General features: G+C 44.1%; 1 protein-coding gene across 2 annotated transcripts in view; it reads left to right on the top strand.

Moving 5' to 3' along the window:
- The window catches only part of LOC129823734 (cAMP-specific 3',5'-cyclic phosphodiesterase 4B-like), a 90,143-nt gene that overhangs the window by 62,159 nt on the left and 6,310 nt on the right, over positions 1-21,674 (top strand). Inside the window, exons 8-11 of one of the 2 annotated variants that reach the window (XM_055882685.1) lie at positions 7,359-7,471; positions 17,506-17,599; positions 20,022-20,227; positions 20,456-20,554. In XM_055882685.1, coding sequence (XP_055738660.1) covers positions 7,359-7,471; positions 17,506-17,599; positions 20,022-20,227; positions 20,456-20,554 — 512 coding nt within the window. Of the gene's footprint in view, positions 1-7,358; positions 7,472-12,900; positions 13,190-17,505; positions 17,600-20,021; positions 20,228-20,455; positions 20,555-21,674 lie in introns of those variants that run through there. The other variant, XM_055882686.1, reaches the window with a different exon arrangement.

Here is a 21,674-nt window from a genome sequence, read left to right on the forward strand (position 1 = left end):
ACTCACTGTCTGTAAGAGCGAACCATTTGGATTGCTTTTACAGACAGTAAGTAATTGTCCGTGACTTGTTGTACAAAGCAGGCAGACTGGCATTCAGTTACTGTTAGATTGAATGTTAGAATGGGCAAAACCAGTGACCTAAGTCACTTTGAGTGTGGCACGATCAGCGGTGCCAGGCGCACCGGATCCAGTATCTCAGAAACCTCCTCCCTGGGCTTTTCAAGCACGACAGTGTCTACGGTGAGAATGGTTCAACAAACAAAAAACATGGCAAGAATCATGCAAGCTAACAGACAAATAACGGCCCAGTACAACAGTGGTGTGCAGAACGACATCTCAGAACGCACAACTCGTCGGTCCTTGTCACGGATTGGTTATTGCAGCAGACGACCACACCGGGTTCTACTCCTATCAGCTAAAAACAAGAAGAAGCAGCTCCAGCAGGCACACTCCAGCGGACAACTGAGGAGTGGGAAAAACATTACCTGCAACATGACAGCGAGTTCAGTTTACTTGAGTGGCCTGGTCAGTCCCCAGACCTCAACCAAATAGAGCATCTTTGGGATGAGATGGAACAGGCTGTTTGCAGCATGAATGTACCGCCGTCCAATCAGCAGCAACTGCATGATGCCATCGCGTCAGCATGGACCAACATCCCTGTGGAACGTTTCCGACACCTTGTAGAATTTTCTGAAGAATTCAGGTTGTTCTGGAGACAAAGGGAGGTCCAACCCGGTACTAGATGGGTGTACCTATTAAACTGTCCGGTGAGTGTATACATATATAACATTAATAATTGATTGTTTTAGCCTCCCTATACATTGGCAATAGATTTAAACTCCAAGACACTCCAGTTCATATTTATTAGCTTTTACTATAAGCTCTTCTTTTTCAGAACGCTTGTTAATGTGATATAGTCACTCAGGGCTCAGAGTTCTTTCATGACCACATGACCTGAACAGGAAAAACTCCCAGCCCCATGTTATAGTACATTTACTAAGTTTTGGTGCATGGCTACTGCACTATTCTGTAAATGAACTGGTACATAGCGTGGCCCATATAATTTAACTTGGCAAGTCAGTTAAGAACAAATTCTTATTTACAATGACGGCCTACAAGGGCCAAACCCGGACGACGCTGGGCCAATTGTGCGCCGCCCTATGGGACTCCCAATCACAGCTGGTTGTGATACAGCCTGGATTCCAGGGTGTCTGTAGTGACGCCTCTAGCACAGAGAGGCAGTGCCTTAGACCCCTGCGCCACTCGGGAGCCCGTTAATTACATAGAACTGATTTATGAGATCACAATGGTCAGCCCTCCAGTTAGCTTCCTTCACTCAGTTTAGTCTAATGTATAGGTTTGACCAGTTATGTCATGTCTTCATTGAGGCATGAAGGTAGGGGTGGAGAGGGGGGGTTAAGGCGAGAGAAAGGGGCAGTGTGAGGTGGCTGGTGGACGGAGGTGGGCTATGGGGGCAGGCCTGCCCTAATTTTTTATTTATTTTAATGTGTCTCTCAGGTTCACTGTTATTTTAGATTATTTTTACTGTTTTAATTTGTTTAATTTAGGAGACGTATTGTGTGTTATGTCTCACCTTTTATTATTTGATTTGTTAAGGACTTTGAAATTAATCCGGTGTAAGAAATGTGCTCTATAAATAAAGTTAGACTTGATTTAGTGGGTGCTACTGATGGGTCTCTGACAGAGGCTGGTTTGTGGTCCGGAGAGAGGGAACGAGAGAGAGAGATGGAGAGGAGAGAGGACAGCGGGCTGAGTCCACACTGAGGCCTGTTGTCCTCCCAGGCTCCCAGCATATGGCCGAAGCATTAAGACCGACTGTGTCTGGCTGCGAATAAAAGAAAACCTCAGTCTGCCTGAAAAAAAGGCCTGTCATCTGGAAAAGTATGTTGCGATCTGTCTCTCTGAGTTCATTTTCAGAACCCAGAAATGCGTCATCCACGCCACCGTTGACATGGTGAAATATCTCCTGACCCATATAGCTGTGCATTTAGTTGACCGTTAACATGGTGAAATATCTCCTGACCCATATAGCTGTGCATTTAGTTGACCGTTGACATGGTGAAATATCTCCTGACCCATATAGCTGTGCATTTAGTTGACCGTTGACATGGTGAAATATCTCCTGACCCATATAGCTGTGCATTTAGTTGACCGTTGACATGGTGAAATATCTCCTGACCCATATAGCTGTGCATTTAGTTGACCGTTGACATGGTGAAATATCTCCTGACCCATATAGCTGTGCATTTAAAATCAAGTAGTATTGGGGTCCTTTCTGTTCTCGGTTCAGGTCAAACACTACAACTCCATATTACAAGAAGTTAAACATTTTGTGTCAAAACCTCATCGCATATCTTGTCACGATGACTCATAACACTATATTGTGCAGCACATTTTGCAAACACAAAACAAGTCTTTGGCCAACTGCTCAGTTCTGCTTTCATCCCAATTGACCTTTCCTGTAAATGATGCTTTTCCTGACCACATGACCTGACTGGGAAATACTCTGGGCCCTAAGTAATTCACCTACCAGAGTTTGTGGTGGTTAGCTGTCGTGAACACCTCCCTAATAACTCGTGTATGTGAACAGAAGGAACCAACCGACCGCTACTCATTTATCCTATGAAGGGAATCACATAACAGGCCGTTTAGATGATTTCAGTCAGTGGTCTTTGATGTTGGTGGACCAACTGCACAATGAAACCCTCTAATATCTCTTAATACATCCTCCATAGAGGGAAAAGGCAGGATGTGGTTGCATCTTGGCACGTCTCTCCGACCCCGAGCGCTCGGGCCAGACAGCTGCTTTGTGGTGCTTGTGGGGTTTCAGCTACACACCCCCCTTATGAAGGCTCCCCTTTGATGAAGCTGTTGCACGTTTCATGCTCAGCTTGGGGATCTAACAAAAGTCTTCAGATCTTAGTCAAGGTTGCACATCACCTTTTGATGAAGCTGTGGCACATTTCACTCTGGTCCGCCGCGGCAACACCTGTGTAAGACCGACCAGGATTCAAACCCAGGTCTCCTTCATGCCATAAGACTCTTAGGAGCTAACACAAGTCTTCAAGTCTTAGACGAGGATACTCATCAAGCATACAGTAGTTGGCCTAACCACCCCTGTTATACATGGGTGTAGTCCAGTCTCCATGAAAGAGGGAGAGCGAACATAGCTGCCTCTGCAGGAACTCACCTTGTTTTTTTTTAGGGGGATTTCCGATTTCATGGCTGCACTTTTTGACATTACACCAGTTTATAGGTGACATTTCTAAGTGACCCCAAACTTTTGAAGGGTCGTGTACATTTAAAAACATTAACATGTAGTGTGTGTGAATCTATCAGTTATAGTTTTGATGTCTTCACTATTATTCTGCAATGTAGAAAATAGTAAAAATGTAGAAAAACCCTTGAATGAGTAGGTGTGTCCAAACTTTTGACTGGTACTGTGCATGTCAGTACATACACACAACAAGTAGGTCAGGATAGTTTGTACAGTTGAAGTCATAAGTTTACATGCACCTTAGCCAAATACATTTAAACTCAGTTTTTCACAATTCCTGACATGTAATCCTAGTAAAAATTCCCTGTCTTAGGTCAGTTAGGATCACCACTTTATTGTAAGAATGTGAAATGTCAGAATAATAGTAGAGAGAATGATTTATTTCAGCTTTTATTTCTTTCATTACATTCCCAGTGGGTCAGAAGTTTACATACACTCAATTAGTATTTGGTAGCATTGCTTTTAAATTGTTGAACTTGGGTCAAAATGTTTCGTGTAGCCTTCCACAAGCTTCCCACAATAAGTTGGGTGAATTTTGGCCCATTCCTCCTGACAGAGCTGGTGTAACTGAGTCAGTTTGTAGGCCTCCTTGCTCGCACACGCTTTTTCAGTTCTGCCACACAGATGTTCTATAGGGTTGAGGTCAGGGCTTTGTGATGGCCACTCCAATACCTTGACTTTGTTGTCCTTAAGCCATTTTGCCCCAACTTTGGAAGTATGCTTGGGGTCATTGTCCATTTGGAAGACCCATTTTGCAACCAAGTTTTAACTTCATGACTGATGTCTTGAGATGTTGCTTCAATATATCCACATAATTTCCCTTCTCATGAAGCCATCTATTTTGTGAGGTGCACCAGTCCCTCTTGCAGCAAAGCCCCCACACAACATGATGCTGCCACCCCCGTGCTTCACGGTTGGGATGGTGTTCTTTGGCTTGCAAGCATCCCCCTTTTCCCTCCAAACATAATGATGGTCATTATGGCCAAACAGTTCTATTTTTGTTTCATCAGACCAGAGGACAATTCTCCAAAAAGTCCCCATGTGCAGTTGCAAACCGTAGTCTGGCTTTTTTATGGTGGTTTTGGAGCAGTGACTTCATCCTTGCTGAGCGGCCTTTCAGGTTATGTCGATATAGGACTCGTTTTACTGTGGATATAGATACTTTTTTACCTGTTTCCTCCAGCATCTTCACAGGGTCCTTTGCTGTTGTTCTGGGATTGATTTGCACTTTTCGCACCAAAGTACGTTCATCTCTAGGAAACAGAACGAGTCTCCTTCCTGAGCGGTATGGCAGCTGTGTGGTCCCATGGTGTTCATACTTGCGTACTATTGTTTGTACAGATGAACGTTGTACCTTCAGGCGTTTGGAAATTGCTCCCAATGATGAACCAGACTTGTGGAGGTCTACAGGTCTTGGCTGATTTCTTTTGATTTTCCCATGATGTCAAGCAAAGAGGCACTGAGTTTGAAGGCAGGCCTTGAAATACATCCACAGGTACACCTCCAATTGACTCAAATTATATCAATTGGCCTGTCAGAAGCTTCTCAAGCCATGACATAATTTTCTGGAATTTTCCAAGCTGTTTAAAGGCACAGTCAACTTAGTGTATGTTAACTTTTGACCCACTGGAATTGTGATACAGTGAATTATAAGTGAAATAATCTGTCTGTAAACAATTGTTGAAAATGACTTGTGTCATGCTCAAAGTAGATGTCCTAATCAACTTGCCAAAATTATAGTTTGTTAACAAGAAATTTGTGGAGTGGTTGAAAAACTAGTTTTAATGACTCCAATCTAAGTGTATGTAAACTTCCGACTTCAACTGTAGTTGATGTGGACACCAAGGAACTTGAAGCTCTCGACCCGCTCCACTACAGCCACGTCGATGAGAATGGGTGCGTGCTCTGCCCTCCTTTTCCTGTAGTCCACAATCATCTCCTTTGTCTTGCTCACAATTGAGAGAGAGGTTGTTGTTCTGGCACCACACTGCCAGGTCTCTGGCCTCCTCCCTATAGGCTGTCTCATCGTTGTCGGTGAATTAGGCCTACCGCCATTGTGTCGTCGGCTTAATGATGGTGTTGGAGTCTGGCTCGGCCACGCAGCCGTGGGTGAACAGGGAGTACAGGAGGGGACTAAGCACGCATTCCTGAGGGGCCCCCGTGTTGAGGATCAGCGTGGTAGATGTGTTGTTACCTTTTCTTACCACCTGGGGACAGCCCGCCAGGAAGTCCAGGATCCAATTGCAGAGGTAGGTGTTTAGTCCTAGGAACCCTGGGAACCCTTTATTCCCAGGAACCCTAGGACTAAACACCTCCCTCTGCAACTGGATCCTGGAGATGAACTTTGAGGTCACTATGGTGTTGAACGCTGAGCTGTAATCAATGAACAACATTCTCACGAAGGTGTTATTTTTGTCCAGGTCATAAAGGGCAGTGTGGAGTGCAATAGAGATTGCATCATCTGTTGATCTGTTGGGGCGGTATGCAAATTGGACTGGGTCTAGGGTTTCTGGGATAATGGTGAAGATGTGAGCCATGACCAGTCTTTCAAAGTATTTCATGGCTACAGACGTGAGTGATACGAGTCGGTGGTCATTTAAGCAGGTTACCTTGGCGTTCTTGGGCACAGGGACTATGGTGGTCTGCTTGAAACATGCAGGTATTACAGACTGTCAAGGAGAGGTTGAAAATATCATTGAAGACTGACCGTGAAATCTGAGTTCCCCCCCCCCCCAAAAAAACTATATATTTATCTTTCCATAATCATTCTCTCTTTCTCTTTTTCTCTGTTTTTGTATCCTAATTTCTATGGTTTCCCCTATCTCCCCCCTTTTTTCTCTTCCTACAGATGTAGGATCTTAATTTGATCACTCTTTTATTGCTGAGAATTTGCTTGAAATGCACATGAGCTTTGTGATATACATAAATTCAGTGAAAACCCGCACTAAAACCTGGTTATATTAACAGTATTGCACTTTTCATGCAGTCTAATTTTGTCCAGCTAATAGCCTAGCCACTGATCAAGCAACATTATGGACAAAATGTTCAAATCCTGTTGCTGCAGAATTCTATTGCTGCGACAATACTGGTCAAATTAAGATGCTTCAGTACATCCGTATGTCTCCCTATTTCACCCGTCTCTTTCTATGACTCTCCCCTCTATCCGGGAGCAACAGTGTAGTTTTCCCAGGTGAAGCCTCCTAGACATACAGCATGTACAGCAGTTAACACGTGTGTGAGTATTAAGGACCTGGGCCATCCTCAAACTAACCCCACTAGCCCTTAAGGCTAAACAGTATATGCTACAGTGTAGCCCTGGTGTTCTGAGTTTCCAAGTTGTATTAGTCGTATGTACGGGACACGCATGGTATACATCGTCCAATGAAATGCTTACATGCAGGTTCCTGCTCGACAATGCAACAACAATAAGAACTAATGGCTCAGTAGAATAATACATTTTAGCATAAAGTACAATACAGGAAGGAACAATTTATAGTCCAATATTTACACATGTATTGGGGAACGTGGGCAGTATATAAACTGAGCAGTATAATAAGAGTCTGATAGCAGTAGTTGTGGTGTGTGTGTGTGTGTGTGTGTGTGTGTGTGTGTGTGTGTGTGTGTGTGTGTGTGTGTGTGTGTGTGTGTGTGTGTGGTGCAGTGAAGCATCTCATGCGAGGAGGGTGAGTATGTTGGCAGCGCTCCACCCCCCTCCCCCAAACACCCCTCAGGCAGGAGGGGGCTTACTGACACATCAATAACACAAGGGGAGCAGAGTAGCGAGGGAGAGAGGGAGGGAGGCAGGGAGGGAGGGAGAGGACACATTGCCCCAGAGAGACAGAAACACTATTGCGACTCTTAGCTGCTCTCCTTGCCTGTGAGTTAACCAGACCACCACGTACTATGAAAGAGCACTGCTCACCTCTTCACGCCTCCCCACCCGGACATCCTGGGACCCCCATACGGCATGGCCACCCTGCCCTGGGACCCCCACCATGCTCCGTGTCGGACATGGAGCCGCTGGGTCCTGAGTTTGTTTCTGCTGTGTGTCTGTTGACAGACGAGTCGTACCAGAAGCTGGCCATGGAGACGATGGAGGAGCTGGACTGGTGTCTGGACCAGCTGGAGACCATCCAGACGTACCGCTCGGTCAGCGACATGGCCTCCAACAAGGTAAGACTGAGCTGGAACGTTTTTATTATGACCATAACACAAACACAAAATAACTCTTAACGAAACCACTACACGTACTTGGCCGTATGGCAACCACAACGTGATCGTAACGCGTCCACAACACAACCATAATGCAACCACTACACAACATGACCGTAAGTCAACCACAACGTGATCGTAACGCGTCCAGAACACCATTATACAACCACTACACAACATGACCGTAAGTCAACCACAACGTGATCGTAACGCGTCCAGAACACCATTATACAACCACTACACAACATGACCGTAAGTCAACCACAACGTGATCGTAACGCGTCCAGAACACCATTATACAACCACTACACAACATGACCGTAAGTCAACCACAACGTGATCGTAACGCGTCCACAACACCATTATACACCCACTACACAACATGACCGTAAGTCAACCACAACGTGATCGTAACGCGTCCACAACACCATTATACACCCACTACACAACATGACCGTAAGTCAACCACAACGTGATCGTAACGCGTCCAGAACACCATTATACAACCACTACACAACATGACCGTAAGTCAACCACAACGTGATCGTAACGCGTCCACAACACCATTATACAACCACTACACAACATGACCGTAAGTCAACCACAACGTGATCGTAACGCGTCCACAACACCATTATACAACCACTACACAACATGACCGTAAGTCAACCACAACGTGATCGTAACGCGTCCACAACACCATTATACAACCACTACACAACATGACCGTAAGTCAACCACAACGTGATCGTAACGCGTCCAGAACACCATTATACAACCACTACACAACATGACCGTAAGTCAACCACAACGTGATCGTAACGCGTCCAGAACACCATTATACACCCCCCCAAAATAACACGTTGAGTTGCAGTTGTGTTGACCGCAACATAATTATAAAGCTCAACATGACCCTAATGCAACCACAAACGTACTCCTTACAACAACAAACTTACCACAACACAATGTGAAACGAACCATCGAAGTGTGTTTAAGACTATGGCTGAGATGATATTGTGTGATGTGGTCAGTAGCTCGTCAGTACACAGAAACTAGATGTGACTTGGCTGAGATAATATTGGACTAATGTTACTTCTGCTTGGTGACAGCACAACAGGTCTTTGTTAGTCTTCACTGTGCAATGTGTGCAATATGAAGACTGCTTTGATTAACATTGACGTAGTTGCAAAGCGACTAGCATCCTGTGGTTGTGTGTGTCAACGGCTACTGGCGTTTCATGGCTCTGCTGTAAAATGCGTAAGCAGTGGCTAGTTTGCATAGAGGTCCATAGACTACTGTTCTCGTTGAGTAAGACGCCTATCTGAATACAAATATGTCCATTTGTTGTCTTTTCTGCGTAAGACTGTCATTCACGCATTATACATACAACGCTGCATAAAATAATGAAGAATAAGAGTCCCTATTGTGCGTGACATTCTGTGTGTGTCTTTCTATAATGCCGACGTCACTAGGCCATTGGTGTTTTTGTCTGAAGACGTCCTCGCGTCTGGGATAGCTCATATTAGCCAGACATTAGTCAACGGCTAAAACCTTTGTCGGAATTCATGACCAAAACCTGACCTTTCTTGACTATGGTATTTCTAACTGGTTTTAGATTGAACTATCATGATGTCAGTCTGGTTTGACAGTAGGGTACTAGGCTCGCTGTTACAGTTGATTGCCGTGTTGGTAAGCCATATAGCAATGGAATAGTGAGTAGCCACCCTTTGCCTTGATGACAGCTTCGCAGACTCTTGGCATTCTTTCATTTATTGTTTTTTTTAAACTTCAGTTTATTTTAGTAAATACTTTCTTAACACTTATTTTTCTTAACTGCATTGTTGGTTAAGGGCTTGTAAGTAAGCATTTCACTGTAAGGTCTACCTACACCCGTTGTATTCGGCGCATGTGACAAATACAATTTGATTAGATATGATTTAGCATTCGATTGCCTGGAGTGCCAGATGTGCAGGGTGTTCACATTGGGGACTATTCCATTGGTTGATCCCAACCCTGGTCCACTGGGTGTGGAGACTTTTGTTCCAGACCGGCATAAGGAACAATGTGCAGGCCTACATCCCCAATGAAAGAGTGACCCTATCTAATCCAATGATTTCAGGGTGGAACTAATTACCATATGAATGGTGTTTCTGGGGGGGGGGGTCCAAGGTCACAGGTGTATCCTAGGCTTGGCCCACACAGTCCTATAGCTGCTGTTCTACTGTCATGAAGTTTCCCACACGTCCATACTGACGTTAGCTCTGGTCAACTCTGGGCCTTAGACAAACACAGCCATCTGAATCACGTTAGCGAGAGTGGCTTTGAAGGCTAGTGTAGCATCCAAGTGCCGGTAGGAAACTCAAACTCACGCGCCGCGGTCTTTAGACCTGAATGACGGAATTATTGGCACAGATGTGCAAGTTTTTGAGTCAGTGTCTTGAGGGACGGTAAAGGTTGTTAGATGACAGTTTGATAATGATAGTGATCGACTAGTATCCATACTAATGAGACTCCTTTATCTATAGTTGTAGACCCTTTAACTGCACAGAAATTGTCTTTGTATTTACAAACTGCTTTTCGGACCATCAAGATGTATCCAAAACAACATACTTTATTCGATTTTCTTACCAGACAATTTCCCACATGCCCTGTGCAGGAAACAGGCTTTGTTAGAGGCTTTATTAGAGGCTTTGTCAGCTTGGGTCAGTATTTTTGTTAACCTTTATTTAACTAGGCAAGTCAGTTAAGAACAAATTCTTATTTACAATGACGGCCTACCTTAACCCAAATGACGCTGGGCCAATTGTGCGCCACCCTACGGGACTCCCGATCACAGCCGGTTGTGATACAGCCTGGGATCGAACAAGGGTCTGTAGTGACGCCTCTAGCACTGAGATGCAGTACCTTAGACCGCTGCGCCACTCAGGAGTAGTGCTAACATTGCAATCTGTTGTATCTCTTTTCTTTAAATCAACCAACCCTCAAATCCAGTTTCACTGTGAGATGAGAATGAGGCCAGGACATCTTATATTGCAAATAGAGAGAGGGAAAGATACAATACATGACTAAAAGTATGTGGACACCTGCTCGTCAAACATCTCATTCCCCCCAAAAATTAACTTACCTCCCTAATAGTCTACAATACAGTGCATCAGTATGACTGTCAGGTATTCTGTAATGAGAGACTTCACCTACATTACAGATCTAGGTCTATGTGTTGAGTCTAGGTAGTTGTGGTGTGTTTAGTCTAGGTGGGTGTGGTGTTTTTAGTCTAGGTAGGTGTGGTGAGTCTAGGTAGGTGTGGTGTGTTTAGTCTAGGTAGGTGTGTTTAGTCTAGGTAGGTGTGTTTAGTCTAGGTGGGTGTGGTGTGTTTAGTCTAGGTAGTTGTGGTGTGTTTAGTCTAGGTAGTTGTGGTGTGTTTAGGTGGGTGTGGTGTGTTTAGTCTAGGTAGGTGTGGTGTGTTTAGGTAGTTGTGGTGTGTTTAGTCTAGGTTGGTGTGGTGTGTTTAGTCTAGGTGTATGTGGTGTGTTTAGTCTAGGTCAGTGTGGTGTGTTTAGTCTAGGTAGGTGTGGTGTGTTTAGTCTAGGTAGGTGTGGTGTGTTTATTCTAGGTAGGTGTGTTTAGTCTAGGTAGGTGTGGTGTGTTTAGTCTAGGTAGGTGTGGTGTGTTTAGTCTAGGTAGGTGTGTTTAGTCTAGGTAGGTGTGTTTAGTCTAGGTAGGTGTGGTGTGTTTAGTCTAGGTAGGTGTGTTTAGTCTAGGTAAGTGTGTTTAGTCTAGGTAGGTGTGGTGTGTTTAGTCTAGGTAGTTGTGGTGTGTTTAGTCTAGGTAGGTGTGTTTAGTCTAGGTAGGTGTGTTTAGTCTAGGTAGGTGTGGTGTGTTTAGTCTAGGTAGGTGTGGTGTGTTTAGTCTAGGTAGTTGTGGTGTGTTTAGTCTAGGTAGTTGTGGTGTGTTTAGGTGGGTGTGGTGTGTTTAGTCTAGGTAGGTGTGGTGTGTTTAGGTAGTTGTGGTGTGTTTAGTCTAGGTCGGTGTGGTGTGTTTAGTCTAGGTGTATGTGGTGTGTTTAGTCTAGGTAGGTGTGGTGTGTTTAGTCTAGGTAGGTGTGGTGTGTTTAGTCTAGGTAGGTGTGGTGTGTTTATTCTAGGTAGGTGTGTTTAGTCTAGGTAGGTGTGGTGTGTTTAGTCTAGGTAGGTGTGGTGTGTTTATTCTAGGTATATGTGGTGTGTTTAGTCTAGGTAGGTGTGGTGTGTTTAGTCTAGGTAGGTGTGGTGTGTTTAGTCTAGGTAGGTGTGGTGTGTTTAGTCTAGGTAGGTGTGGTGTGTTTAGTCTAGGTAGGTGTGGTGTGTTTAGTCTAGGTAGGTGTGTTTAGTCTAGGTAGGTGTATTTAGTCTAGGTAGGTGTGGTGTGTTTAGTCTAGGTAGGTGTGGTGTGTTTAGTCTAGGTAGGTGTGGTGTGTTTAGTCTAGGTAGGTGTGGTGTGTTTACTCTAGGTAGGTGTGGTGTGTTTAGTCTAGGTAGGTGTGTTTAGTCTAGGTAGGTGTGGTGTGTTTAGTCTAGGTAGGTGTGGTGTGTTTAGTCTAGGTAGGTGTGGTGTGTTTATTCTAGGTAGGTGTGTTTAGTCTAGGTAGGTGTGGTGTGTTTAGTCTAGGTAGGTGTGTTTAGTCTAGGTAGGTGTGTTTAGTCTAGGTAGGTGTGGTGTGTTTAGTCTAGGTATATGTGGTGTGTTTAGTCTAGGTAGGTGTGGTGTGTTTAGTCTAGGTAGGTGTGGTGTGTTTACTCTAAGTAGGTGTGGTGTGTTTAGTCTAGGTAGGTGTGGTTTGTTTAGTCTAGGTAGGTGTGTTTAGTCTAGGTAGGTGTATTTAGTCTAGGTAGGTGTGGTGTGTTTAGTCTAGGTAGGTGTGGTGTGTTTAGTCTAGGTAGGTGTGGTGTGTTTACTCTAGGTAGGTGTGGTGTGTTTAGTCTAGGTAGGTGTGGTGTGTTTATTCTAGGTAGGTGTGTTTAGTCTAGGTAGGTGTGGTGTGTTTATTCTAGGTAGGTGTGTTTAGTCTAGGTAGGTGTGGTGTGTTTAGTCTAGGTAGGTGTGTTTAGTCTAGGTAGGTGTGTTTAGTCTAGGTAGGTGTGTTTTGTCTAGGTAGGTGTGTTTAGTCTAGGTGTATGTGGTGTGTTTAGTCTAGGTAGGTGTGGTGTGTTTAGTCTAGGTAGGTGTGGTGTGTTTAGTCTAGGTAGGTGTGGTGTGTTTAGTCTAGGTAGGTGTGGTGTGTTTAGTCTAGGTAGGTGTGCTGATTCTGTGGACCAGTGCCAGAGGTATTGTCAGCAGGCTGGGATCTTACCAGTGAATTATCACCAAAGGAGGAAGTGGGAGGGAGAGAGGGGTTGGCAACAGGCATGGGGCTACATTATGATTGAGTGAGGAGTTGTTTAGCTTAGTCTCTGTGTGGGCCAGCCAGCCAGTCAGGTTTTATCACTTTTTGTTTCCCGACTGTCGCCAGAAGAGAATAGACTTGAATACAGAGAGGAAGCAGACACAGAAAGATAAACAGAGACACGCTCACGTATTTCAGAGAAATTTTGAGAAGTTTCAAGTTTTGTGAAGTTTATATTGTACATTGCCTATGCAAGAATGGGGCTATGCTGCTCTGAGACAAAGGAGAAATCGTTTGGGATGCTTACGCACTGGAAACAGGTGAGTTTGTGCACAACTAGTTTTGCTAGAGAGTCTCTGCTCTCATTCCAGTTAAAATTATGAAATGGCTTTACTTAAAACAACTTGTCCAAAAGTAGGGATTTGTGCATAGTCAGATTGTATAAATGGATGTGGGTCATACACTTGTGCTGCCATTATAATTCATTTACAAAAAAAGTTCACTTCACTTTAAACGTTGGTCTTTTGAAGTCCATTCAAGTTCAATTGTTTGTCTGTTGGCTTGGATTTTTATATTCATAGATTATATTGTAATCAATTGTATAATAACAGATTATATCTTCTATCAAATACCAAAGAACTTCTCAGTGGGTTGGGATTAGGCTTCGTCCAGGGATGTAGATTCTGCGTTTCCGATTTTGTGTCTTTCTTCTAGATAGGGCCAGTCGGAACATAATCTCATATTGTGTTTCAAACTTGGAAAAACTTGTTCACCAGTTTATAATAATAGTACTTGATCATGTCAGTCTTTTGCAGACGCTCAAAGCGCTATAGCCTACAATGTAAGGGGGAAACTATCAATGTGCATTCATGCACACAACATAATGTACTGTGTGGGATGGATAGGGGTTATCTGAAAATAATACATTGACATTATTGCAACAATGAGCCTGTTGAAAGCTCTGAGGTTTTTCCATAACCTGCAGTGGCACACACCTTATCACTGCCTACTTTGAATAATGCACTTGTGGACTATTCAGTGTGTTATGACATACCGTATGTTACTATTCACAAGTCATTCACCGCACAAATGCACACTCAATTTCTGGAAGCTTCAAACAACAACGTATTGTTTCGAGTGTGTGTCACAAGTGTGTCACAAGAGTGTGTTCCCCCAGTCCAACAAAACAGGATGTGTGAGTGATGGCGCACGTTGAGTAGTGTGTCCTACCGAACACACTCATGTTCCTGTCATCCTGTGCCAACATATAGTACATACGGATGTCAGTATGACCACCATACGTCTATATGAGTACCGTACGTCTATATGAGTACCGTACGTCTATATGAGTACCGTACGTCTATATGAGTAACCGTCCTCCTCCTCCATGGAACCCCCGTCCTCCTCCTCCATCCCTCCTTCACGCCACCGCTGGAACCCCCGTCCTCCTCCTCCATCCCTCCTTCACGCCACCGCTGGAACCCCCGTCCTCCTCCTCCATCCCTCCTTCAAGCCACCGCTGGAACCCCCGTCCTCCTCCTCCATCCCTCCTTCAAGCCACCGCTGGAACCCCCGTACTCCTCCTCCATCCCTCCTTCAAGCCACCGCTGGAACCCCCGTCCTCCTCCTCCATCCCTCCTTCAAGCCACCGCTGGAACCCCCGTACTCCTCCTCCATCCCTCCTTCAAGCCACCGCTGGAACCCCCGTCCTCCTCCTTCATCCCTCCTTCAACCCATTAAGCATACTTGCCTCATCTCAGTCTCACAGAGGATGGATGGATGGATTATATCACTGGAATCTCCTCTGCCACCCACCACCATTGGCCCTCTGGGATGGATAGGGATGTCATAGAAATACAGGACTGGGATCTCCTCTTTGACTGCCATTTGTCTTCCATTTGCTTCCACTTCATCTGCCTGTATAGAGATATCTTGGTTAAGAGATCCACTTACTGTACCTCTACCTACATTGCTGCAAGCTTCTTACCTATTGACGTACCGCAATACTGCTGTTCAGGAGAAGACCGTCTATCACTAATGGAAATACAGTCACTATCAAACTGGCCATTGTGACTGAGGAGATTCCAGAAATGATGAAGAGCGATCGGGAGGAGGTCTTAGGTGCTCGCTCTCGGAGGGGATTATCATTGATCTGTCATCTGTGACTTGATACGAAGAGAGAGAGACGAAATGAAGGCAGGGCTGTTGGTTGTTGATTAAAGACCACCTTGGTTTTGTCTTCAGAAAGGAGCATCATACACAAGGGTTCTGCTGAGGACAGCTAGGAGCGACAGCCAAGTACAGAACCATGCCTGAAGCCAACACCATGCTCTGTCTCTCCTGGGGGTAAATCAAGGTGTGTTGGGGACTGGGATACATCAAGGTGTGTTGTAGACTGGGATACATCAAGGTGTGTTGTAGACTGGGATACATCAAGGTGTGTTGGGGACTGGGGTACATCAAGGTGTGTTGGGGACTGGGGTACATCAAGGTGTGTTGGGGACTAGGGTACATCAAGGTGTGTTGGGGACTGGGGTACATCAAGGTGTGTTGTAGACTGGGATACATCAAGGTGTGTTGGGGACTGGGGTACATCAAGGTGTGTTGTAGACTGGGATACATCAAGGTGTGTTGGGGACTGGGGTACATCAAGGTGTGTTGGGGACTGGGGTACATCAAGGTGTGTTGGGGACTGGGATACATCAAGGTGTGTTGGGGACTAGGATACATCAAGGTGTGTTGTAGACTGGGGTACATCAAGGTGTGTTGTAGACTGGGATACATCAAGGTGTGTTGGGGACTGGGATACATCAAGGTGTGTTGTAGACTGGGGTACATCAAGGTGTGTTGTAGACTGGGGTACATCAAGGTGTGTTGTAGACTGGGATACATCAAGGTGTGTTGGGGACTGGGATACATCAAGGTGTGTTGGGGACTGGGATACATCAAGGTGTGTTGTAGACTGGGGTACATCAAGGTGTGTTGTAGACTGGGATACATCAAGGTGTGTTGTAGACTGGGGTACATCAAGGTGTGTTGGGGACTGGGGTACATCAAGGTGTGTTGGGGACTGGGGTACATCAAGGTGTGTTGTAGACTGGGATACATCAAGGTGTGTTGTAGACTGGGGTACATCAAGGTGTGTTGTAGACTGGGATACATCAAGGTGTGTTGTAGACTGGGGTACATCAAGGTGTGTTGGGGACTGGGATACATCAAGGTATGTTGTAGACTGGGGTACATCAAGGTGTGTTGGGGACTAGGATACATCAAGGTGTGTTGTAGACTGGGGTACATCAAGGTGTGTTGTAGACTGGGATACATCAAGGTGTGTTGTAGACTGGGGTACATCAAGGTGTGTTGTAGACTGGGGTACATCAAGGTGTGTTGTAGACTGGGGTACATCAAGGTGTGTTGGGGACTAGGATACTTTTCAATTTGGTTGAAAACCTACTGCAGTAATTTGGTTGAATACCTACTGCAGTAGTTTGGTTGAATACCTACTGCAGTAATTTGGTTGAATACCTACTGCAGTAATTTGGTTGAATACCTACTGCAGTAGTTTGGTTGAATACCTACTGCAGTAGTTTGGTTGAATACCTACTGCAGTAATTTGGTTGGATACCTACTGCAGTAGTTTGGTTGGATACCTACTGCAGTAGTTTGGTTGAATACCTACTGCAGTAGTTTGGTTGAATACCTACTGCAGTAGTTTGGTTGAATACCTACTGCAGTAGTTTGGTTGAATACCTACTGCAGTAGTTTGGTTGAATACCTACTGCAGTAGTTTGGTTGAATCTGACCCTATGCTGTACATATTTATCTAGAAATGGTTGATTTGTTTACCAAATATCTCAAAACAGGTCTGTCATAAAGCCTATACCCAATAAGAAGACATCATCCTTATATGGTATCAAACAAACAAGCCTATTCCCTTGGGGTCCGATACTCCCATGTCAACGGAAAGTTCCTGGAAACTATTTATGCTGCCCCCGGGACAGCCATATCCTGCTGGTCTCCATTGAGTATACCTAATACGGTGTCGTGTAATTTTCTGTTTCCCCTGTTAGATATCTTGCTGGTCTATATGCATTATATCTACAGTTAAATGGTGTCCTGTCATGTTACTTAGTTCATTGTCTTGTTGGTCTACACCAGCATTTCCCAAACTTGGTCCTGGGGACCCCAGAGAGGTGCACGTTTTGGATTTTGCCCTAACACAGCAATTATCAAAGCTTGATGATGAGTTGATGATTTAAATCAGCTGTGCACCCCTTGGGATTCCGAGGACTGAGTTTGGGAAACGCTGGTGTACGTGTCGTGTATCTAACCTAGTGTTGTCCTCCTTTTCTGTTACTCCAATTCAAGAAGCCACAGTTAATGCCACTGCCAGGGGAAGCCATTTCCTATTGGTTTTCACACAGTCTATATAATAATATAACAACAATATATGCCATTTAAGCAAACACTTTTATCCAAAGTTACTTAGTCATGCGTGCATACATTTTATATACGAGTAGGGCCGGGAATCGAACCCACTTTCCTGGAATTGCAAGCTCCATGCTCTACCAACTGAGATGCAGAGTCTATGTAATGGCTATCTAACATGGTGTTGTGTCATTTTGTGTCTCCCCAGTTCAAGAGGATGTTGAACCGGGAGCTGACGCAACTGTCAGAGATGAGTCGCTCCGGCAACCAGGTGTCAGAGTTCATCTCCAACACCTTCCTTGGTAAGTCAACACACACACTATTACATACAGTACAAGTACACTTGAAACTAAATAACCCATGTTATTTATTCCACTGCTGTGCTGAGGGACACTACATGTTCCTCCTCGGCCTGAAGGGGGATGTTTTGGCTATTATTGGCTTTTACACCGAGAGAATGAGAAAGAAGGAATACCTGATTAAGCAGGAGGGGGGGAAAGGCTGGAGGGACAGAGAGAAAGAGAGGTTGCTGAGTGGGGTATCGGTGCGGAGTTGCTCTGCACTAGTTTCAAACCAGTGTGATCTGGTCTGCTGGAGTGTTCCCTCTCTCACTGCAGAGAGAGGGAGACCTTCTACCCTTCCCAGGGCCTTTGGAGTGTTCCCTCTCTCACTGCAGAGAGAGGGAGACCTTCTACCCTTCCCAGGGACTCTGGAGTGTTCCCTCTCTCACTGCAGAGAGAGGGAGACCTTCTACCCTTCCCAGGGACTCTGGAGTGTTCCCTCTCTCACTTCAGAGAGAGGAAGACCTTCTACCCTTCCCAGGGACTTTGGAGTGTTCCCTCTCTCACCACAGAGAGAGGGAGACCTACACAGACCTGCGAAAACTGCGCAGTGCCCCCACTTGTAAACAAGCCTCCATCTTTCTGACAGATGAAAAAGCAGATGGAGAGACAGGGAGATGGTGGGAGGAAAGGAGGAAGAGAAGGAAAGACATTGATAAGATATGAAGAGACATTGACGATAAGATATGAAGAGACATTGACAATAGATATAATATTTGTATTTTATTTAACTAGGCAAGTCATTTAAGAACAAATTCTTATTTACAATGATGGCCTACCAAAAGGCAAAAGGCCTCCTGCAGGAACGGGGTCTGGGTTTAAAAATTTAAAATAAAATAAATACATAGGACAAAACACACATCACACCTGTATCTATGTAATGTTGTTGCATGTTAGGGACCACAATGGAAATAAGTCACTGACTATCCCTGTCACTTTTTTAAATGTATGTACTGTGTGTGTATGGAATTTTTAAACTGGCAAATATAATCAATCAAATGAGGGAGAACGTGAGAGAGAAAATAATGGATAGTGATTTGAGGCAAAATTGTTTTGTGTTCTGCATTGCTGCTTGCACCTGTCAGGTTGAGGCAAACCATCTCTATGCCTCAGAGAGAATAGAGTAGTGTGTGAAACAACACACACACACACACACACACACACACACACACACACACACACACACACACACACACACACACACACACACACACACACACACACACACACACACACCACGTGTTACTCACATGTAGCGCCTCAAGAGAGGTCACTTCACCGCCACCACAACAAGCCACCTGCATACAGCCCAGCCCCTCCTCCAAACTATTCTGCTTAATATGACAAATTTCTACGGATTGTTATGGTTTGGAAAAAAAGGCTTTTATTTATCCACAACAGTATTCAATCACTTTTCTTGTATTTATCCATAACAGTATTCATTCACTTTTATTTATCCACAACAGTATTCATTCACTACTCTACTTGGAATTGATGCCTCATTAAATATCATGGGAAGTTCCAGGAATCTCTCAATAGCTAATTTGCAACAGGTTATTTCTTCGTCATAAGTCATTAATAAAGTATTTGCTACTTGTTGGCTATTTGCTTCTGTATGTTTCCTGGAGAAGAACAGATAAAGGAGAGTGACAGAGATGCGTGAGAGCTAGTAAAAGGGATTAATTTTGTGTGTGTGTGTGTGTGTGTGTGTGTGTGTGTGTGTGTGTGTGTGTGTGTGTGTGTGTGTGTGTGTGTGTGTGTGTGTGTGTGTGTGTGTGTGTGTGTGTGTAACTGAATTATTAACATGCTAATTGAATGACTATCAGTAGATTGGAAGGAAGGTCTGGTCAGGGGTGTGACAAATGAAATGCGTCTCTGCAAGGACACTAATAAAGACCACTTATACATAGTCATATACACATGTTGGATCTTAATTTGATCACCCTGCTGTTGAAGGAGATTTTCTACACAGCAGAAAATGCAAACTTGTAGTGTATTCAAGGTTTTAAAGGCTTCTGAAGTGTATAATATCCACTTAAAAATGTATCAGCCCATACAAAAAAATGTAAATTAATTATAAGCCACACAATAATTCATAATGTCCTGTTAAAGGATTATTTTCCTGCTGTGAGAAACCAGTCAAATTAAGATCTTACATCTATAGCATCCCTCTCACGTTTGTTGTTGGTATTTAAATAATAAATGAATGTGCCATATCGAGGTAGACGTCCATATGCACATACATTGTGCTTTATAAATGTACATATCAATATAAATGTTATGCTTTGCGATCATGACTTCACCATTGTTGTTTGCAAGTCTGTATTTTCATTTTACGGTGCAGTAGTTTAACCTTCCTCCCTCCATCCCTCCCTCCCTGCAGACAAGCAGAATGAGTTGGAGTTACCGTGCCCCATGGCTAAGACCAGAGAGTGGAAGAAGAGGCCCCACCACCAGACCCAGCTGGAGGGTCAGGGGACCTTGACCCAGATCAGCGGGGTCCGGAAGCTCAGCCATTCCACTGGGCTCCAAGGCAGCAGCATCAGCCGCTTTGGGGTCAAGACAGATCAGGAGGACCTGCTGTCTAAGGTACTGGGGAAGTCTGTATTAATAAACACTATGTGCCTGTACAGGAGGATACTCTGTTACACAATACATAGAAATGTATTGTCTAGCACTGGTATGAATGTCTTTCATATAGAATAGGGAATCATGTCATCTCTATTCATTCCATTTCTTTCTGCAACATTCAGAACGTTTCACCTCCTTTAATTCACTTTTTGATTGGTGAATTGAAAATATGAATCTCTCTCTCAGGACCTTGAGAACATCAACAAGTGGGGTTTGAACATCTTCAGGGTGGCTGAGCACTCCCACAACCGCCCGCTGACATGCACCATGTACACCATCTTCCAGGTCAGTGTTCTTCCTCTTCCTCCTCTTCCGTTACTGTCAGAATGCAGTGTTTCCCCTGCAGGCGCGCACAAACACACACACACACACACACACACACCAGGGGTGATTCGCTAGCACACAGCCTATAGTAGTGTATATCAGTTGTCTGTGTTTACTTAATGTATCCTCATCTTCTGGGTGAGTATCTGAATGATCACTACTGTCGTATGAACATCTAGTCATGAGGATGAATGGACCGTCACAATGAATTACGCAGACAGCCAAGTCAAGCAATTCATACTCCTTTACAGTCTTGGCATTGACAATGTAATTGCCTTTTTTTATTATTTTGCCTACATCTTGCTATAACGATGCCATTGCAATTTAAACAGACTAAGTCCAAGTAAAACCAAAGTCGGTTATTTTAAGTTGCAGCAAATTGAAATGTGTTTTACTCAGGTTGATGTTTTACTCAGGTTGATGTTTTACTCAGGTTGATAGGTTGATGTTTTACTCAGGTTGATGTTTTACTCAGGTTGATGTTTTACTCAGGTTGATGTTTTACTCAGGTTGATAGATTGATGTTTTACTCAGGTTGATAGGTTGATGTTTTACTCAGGTTGATGTTTTACTCAGGTTGATGTTTTACTCAGGTTGATAGGTTGATGTTTTACTCAGGTTGATGTTTTACTCAGGTTGATATTTTACTCAGGTTGATAGGTTGATGTTTTACTCAGGTGGATAGGTTGATGTTTTACTCAGGTTGATGTTTTACTCAGGTTGATGTTTTACTCAGGTTGATAGATTGATGTTTTACTCAGGTTGATAGGTTGATGTTTTACTCAGGTTGATGTTTTACTCATGTTGATAGGTTGATGTTTTACTCAGGTTGATGTTTTACTCAGGTTGATGTTTTACTCAGGTTGATAGGTTGATGTTTTACTCAGGTTGATGTTTTACTCAGGTTGATGTTTTACTCAGGTTGATAGATTGATGTTTTACTCAGGTTGATAGGTTGATGTTTTACTCAGGTTGATAGATTGATGTTTTACTCAGGTTGATAGGTTGATGTTTTACTCAGGTTGATAGGTTGATGTTTTACTCGGGTTGATATTTTACTCAGGTTGATAGGTTGATGTTT

Source organism: Salvelinus fontinalis, chromosome 26 (genome assembly GCF_029448725.1).
Source record: "Salvelinus fontinalis isolate EN_2023a chromosome 26, ASM2944872v1, whole genome shotgun sequence".
Classification (NCBI taxonomy): domain Eukaryota; kingdom Metazoa; phylum Chordata; class Actinopteri; order Salmoniformes; family Salmonidae; genus Salvelinus; species Salvelinus fontinalis.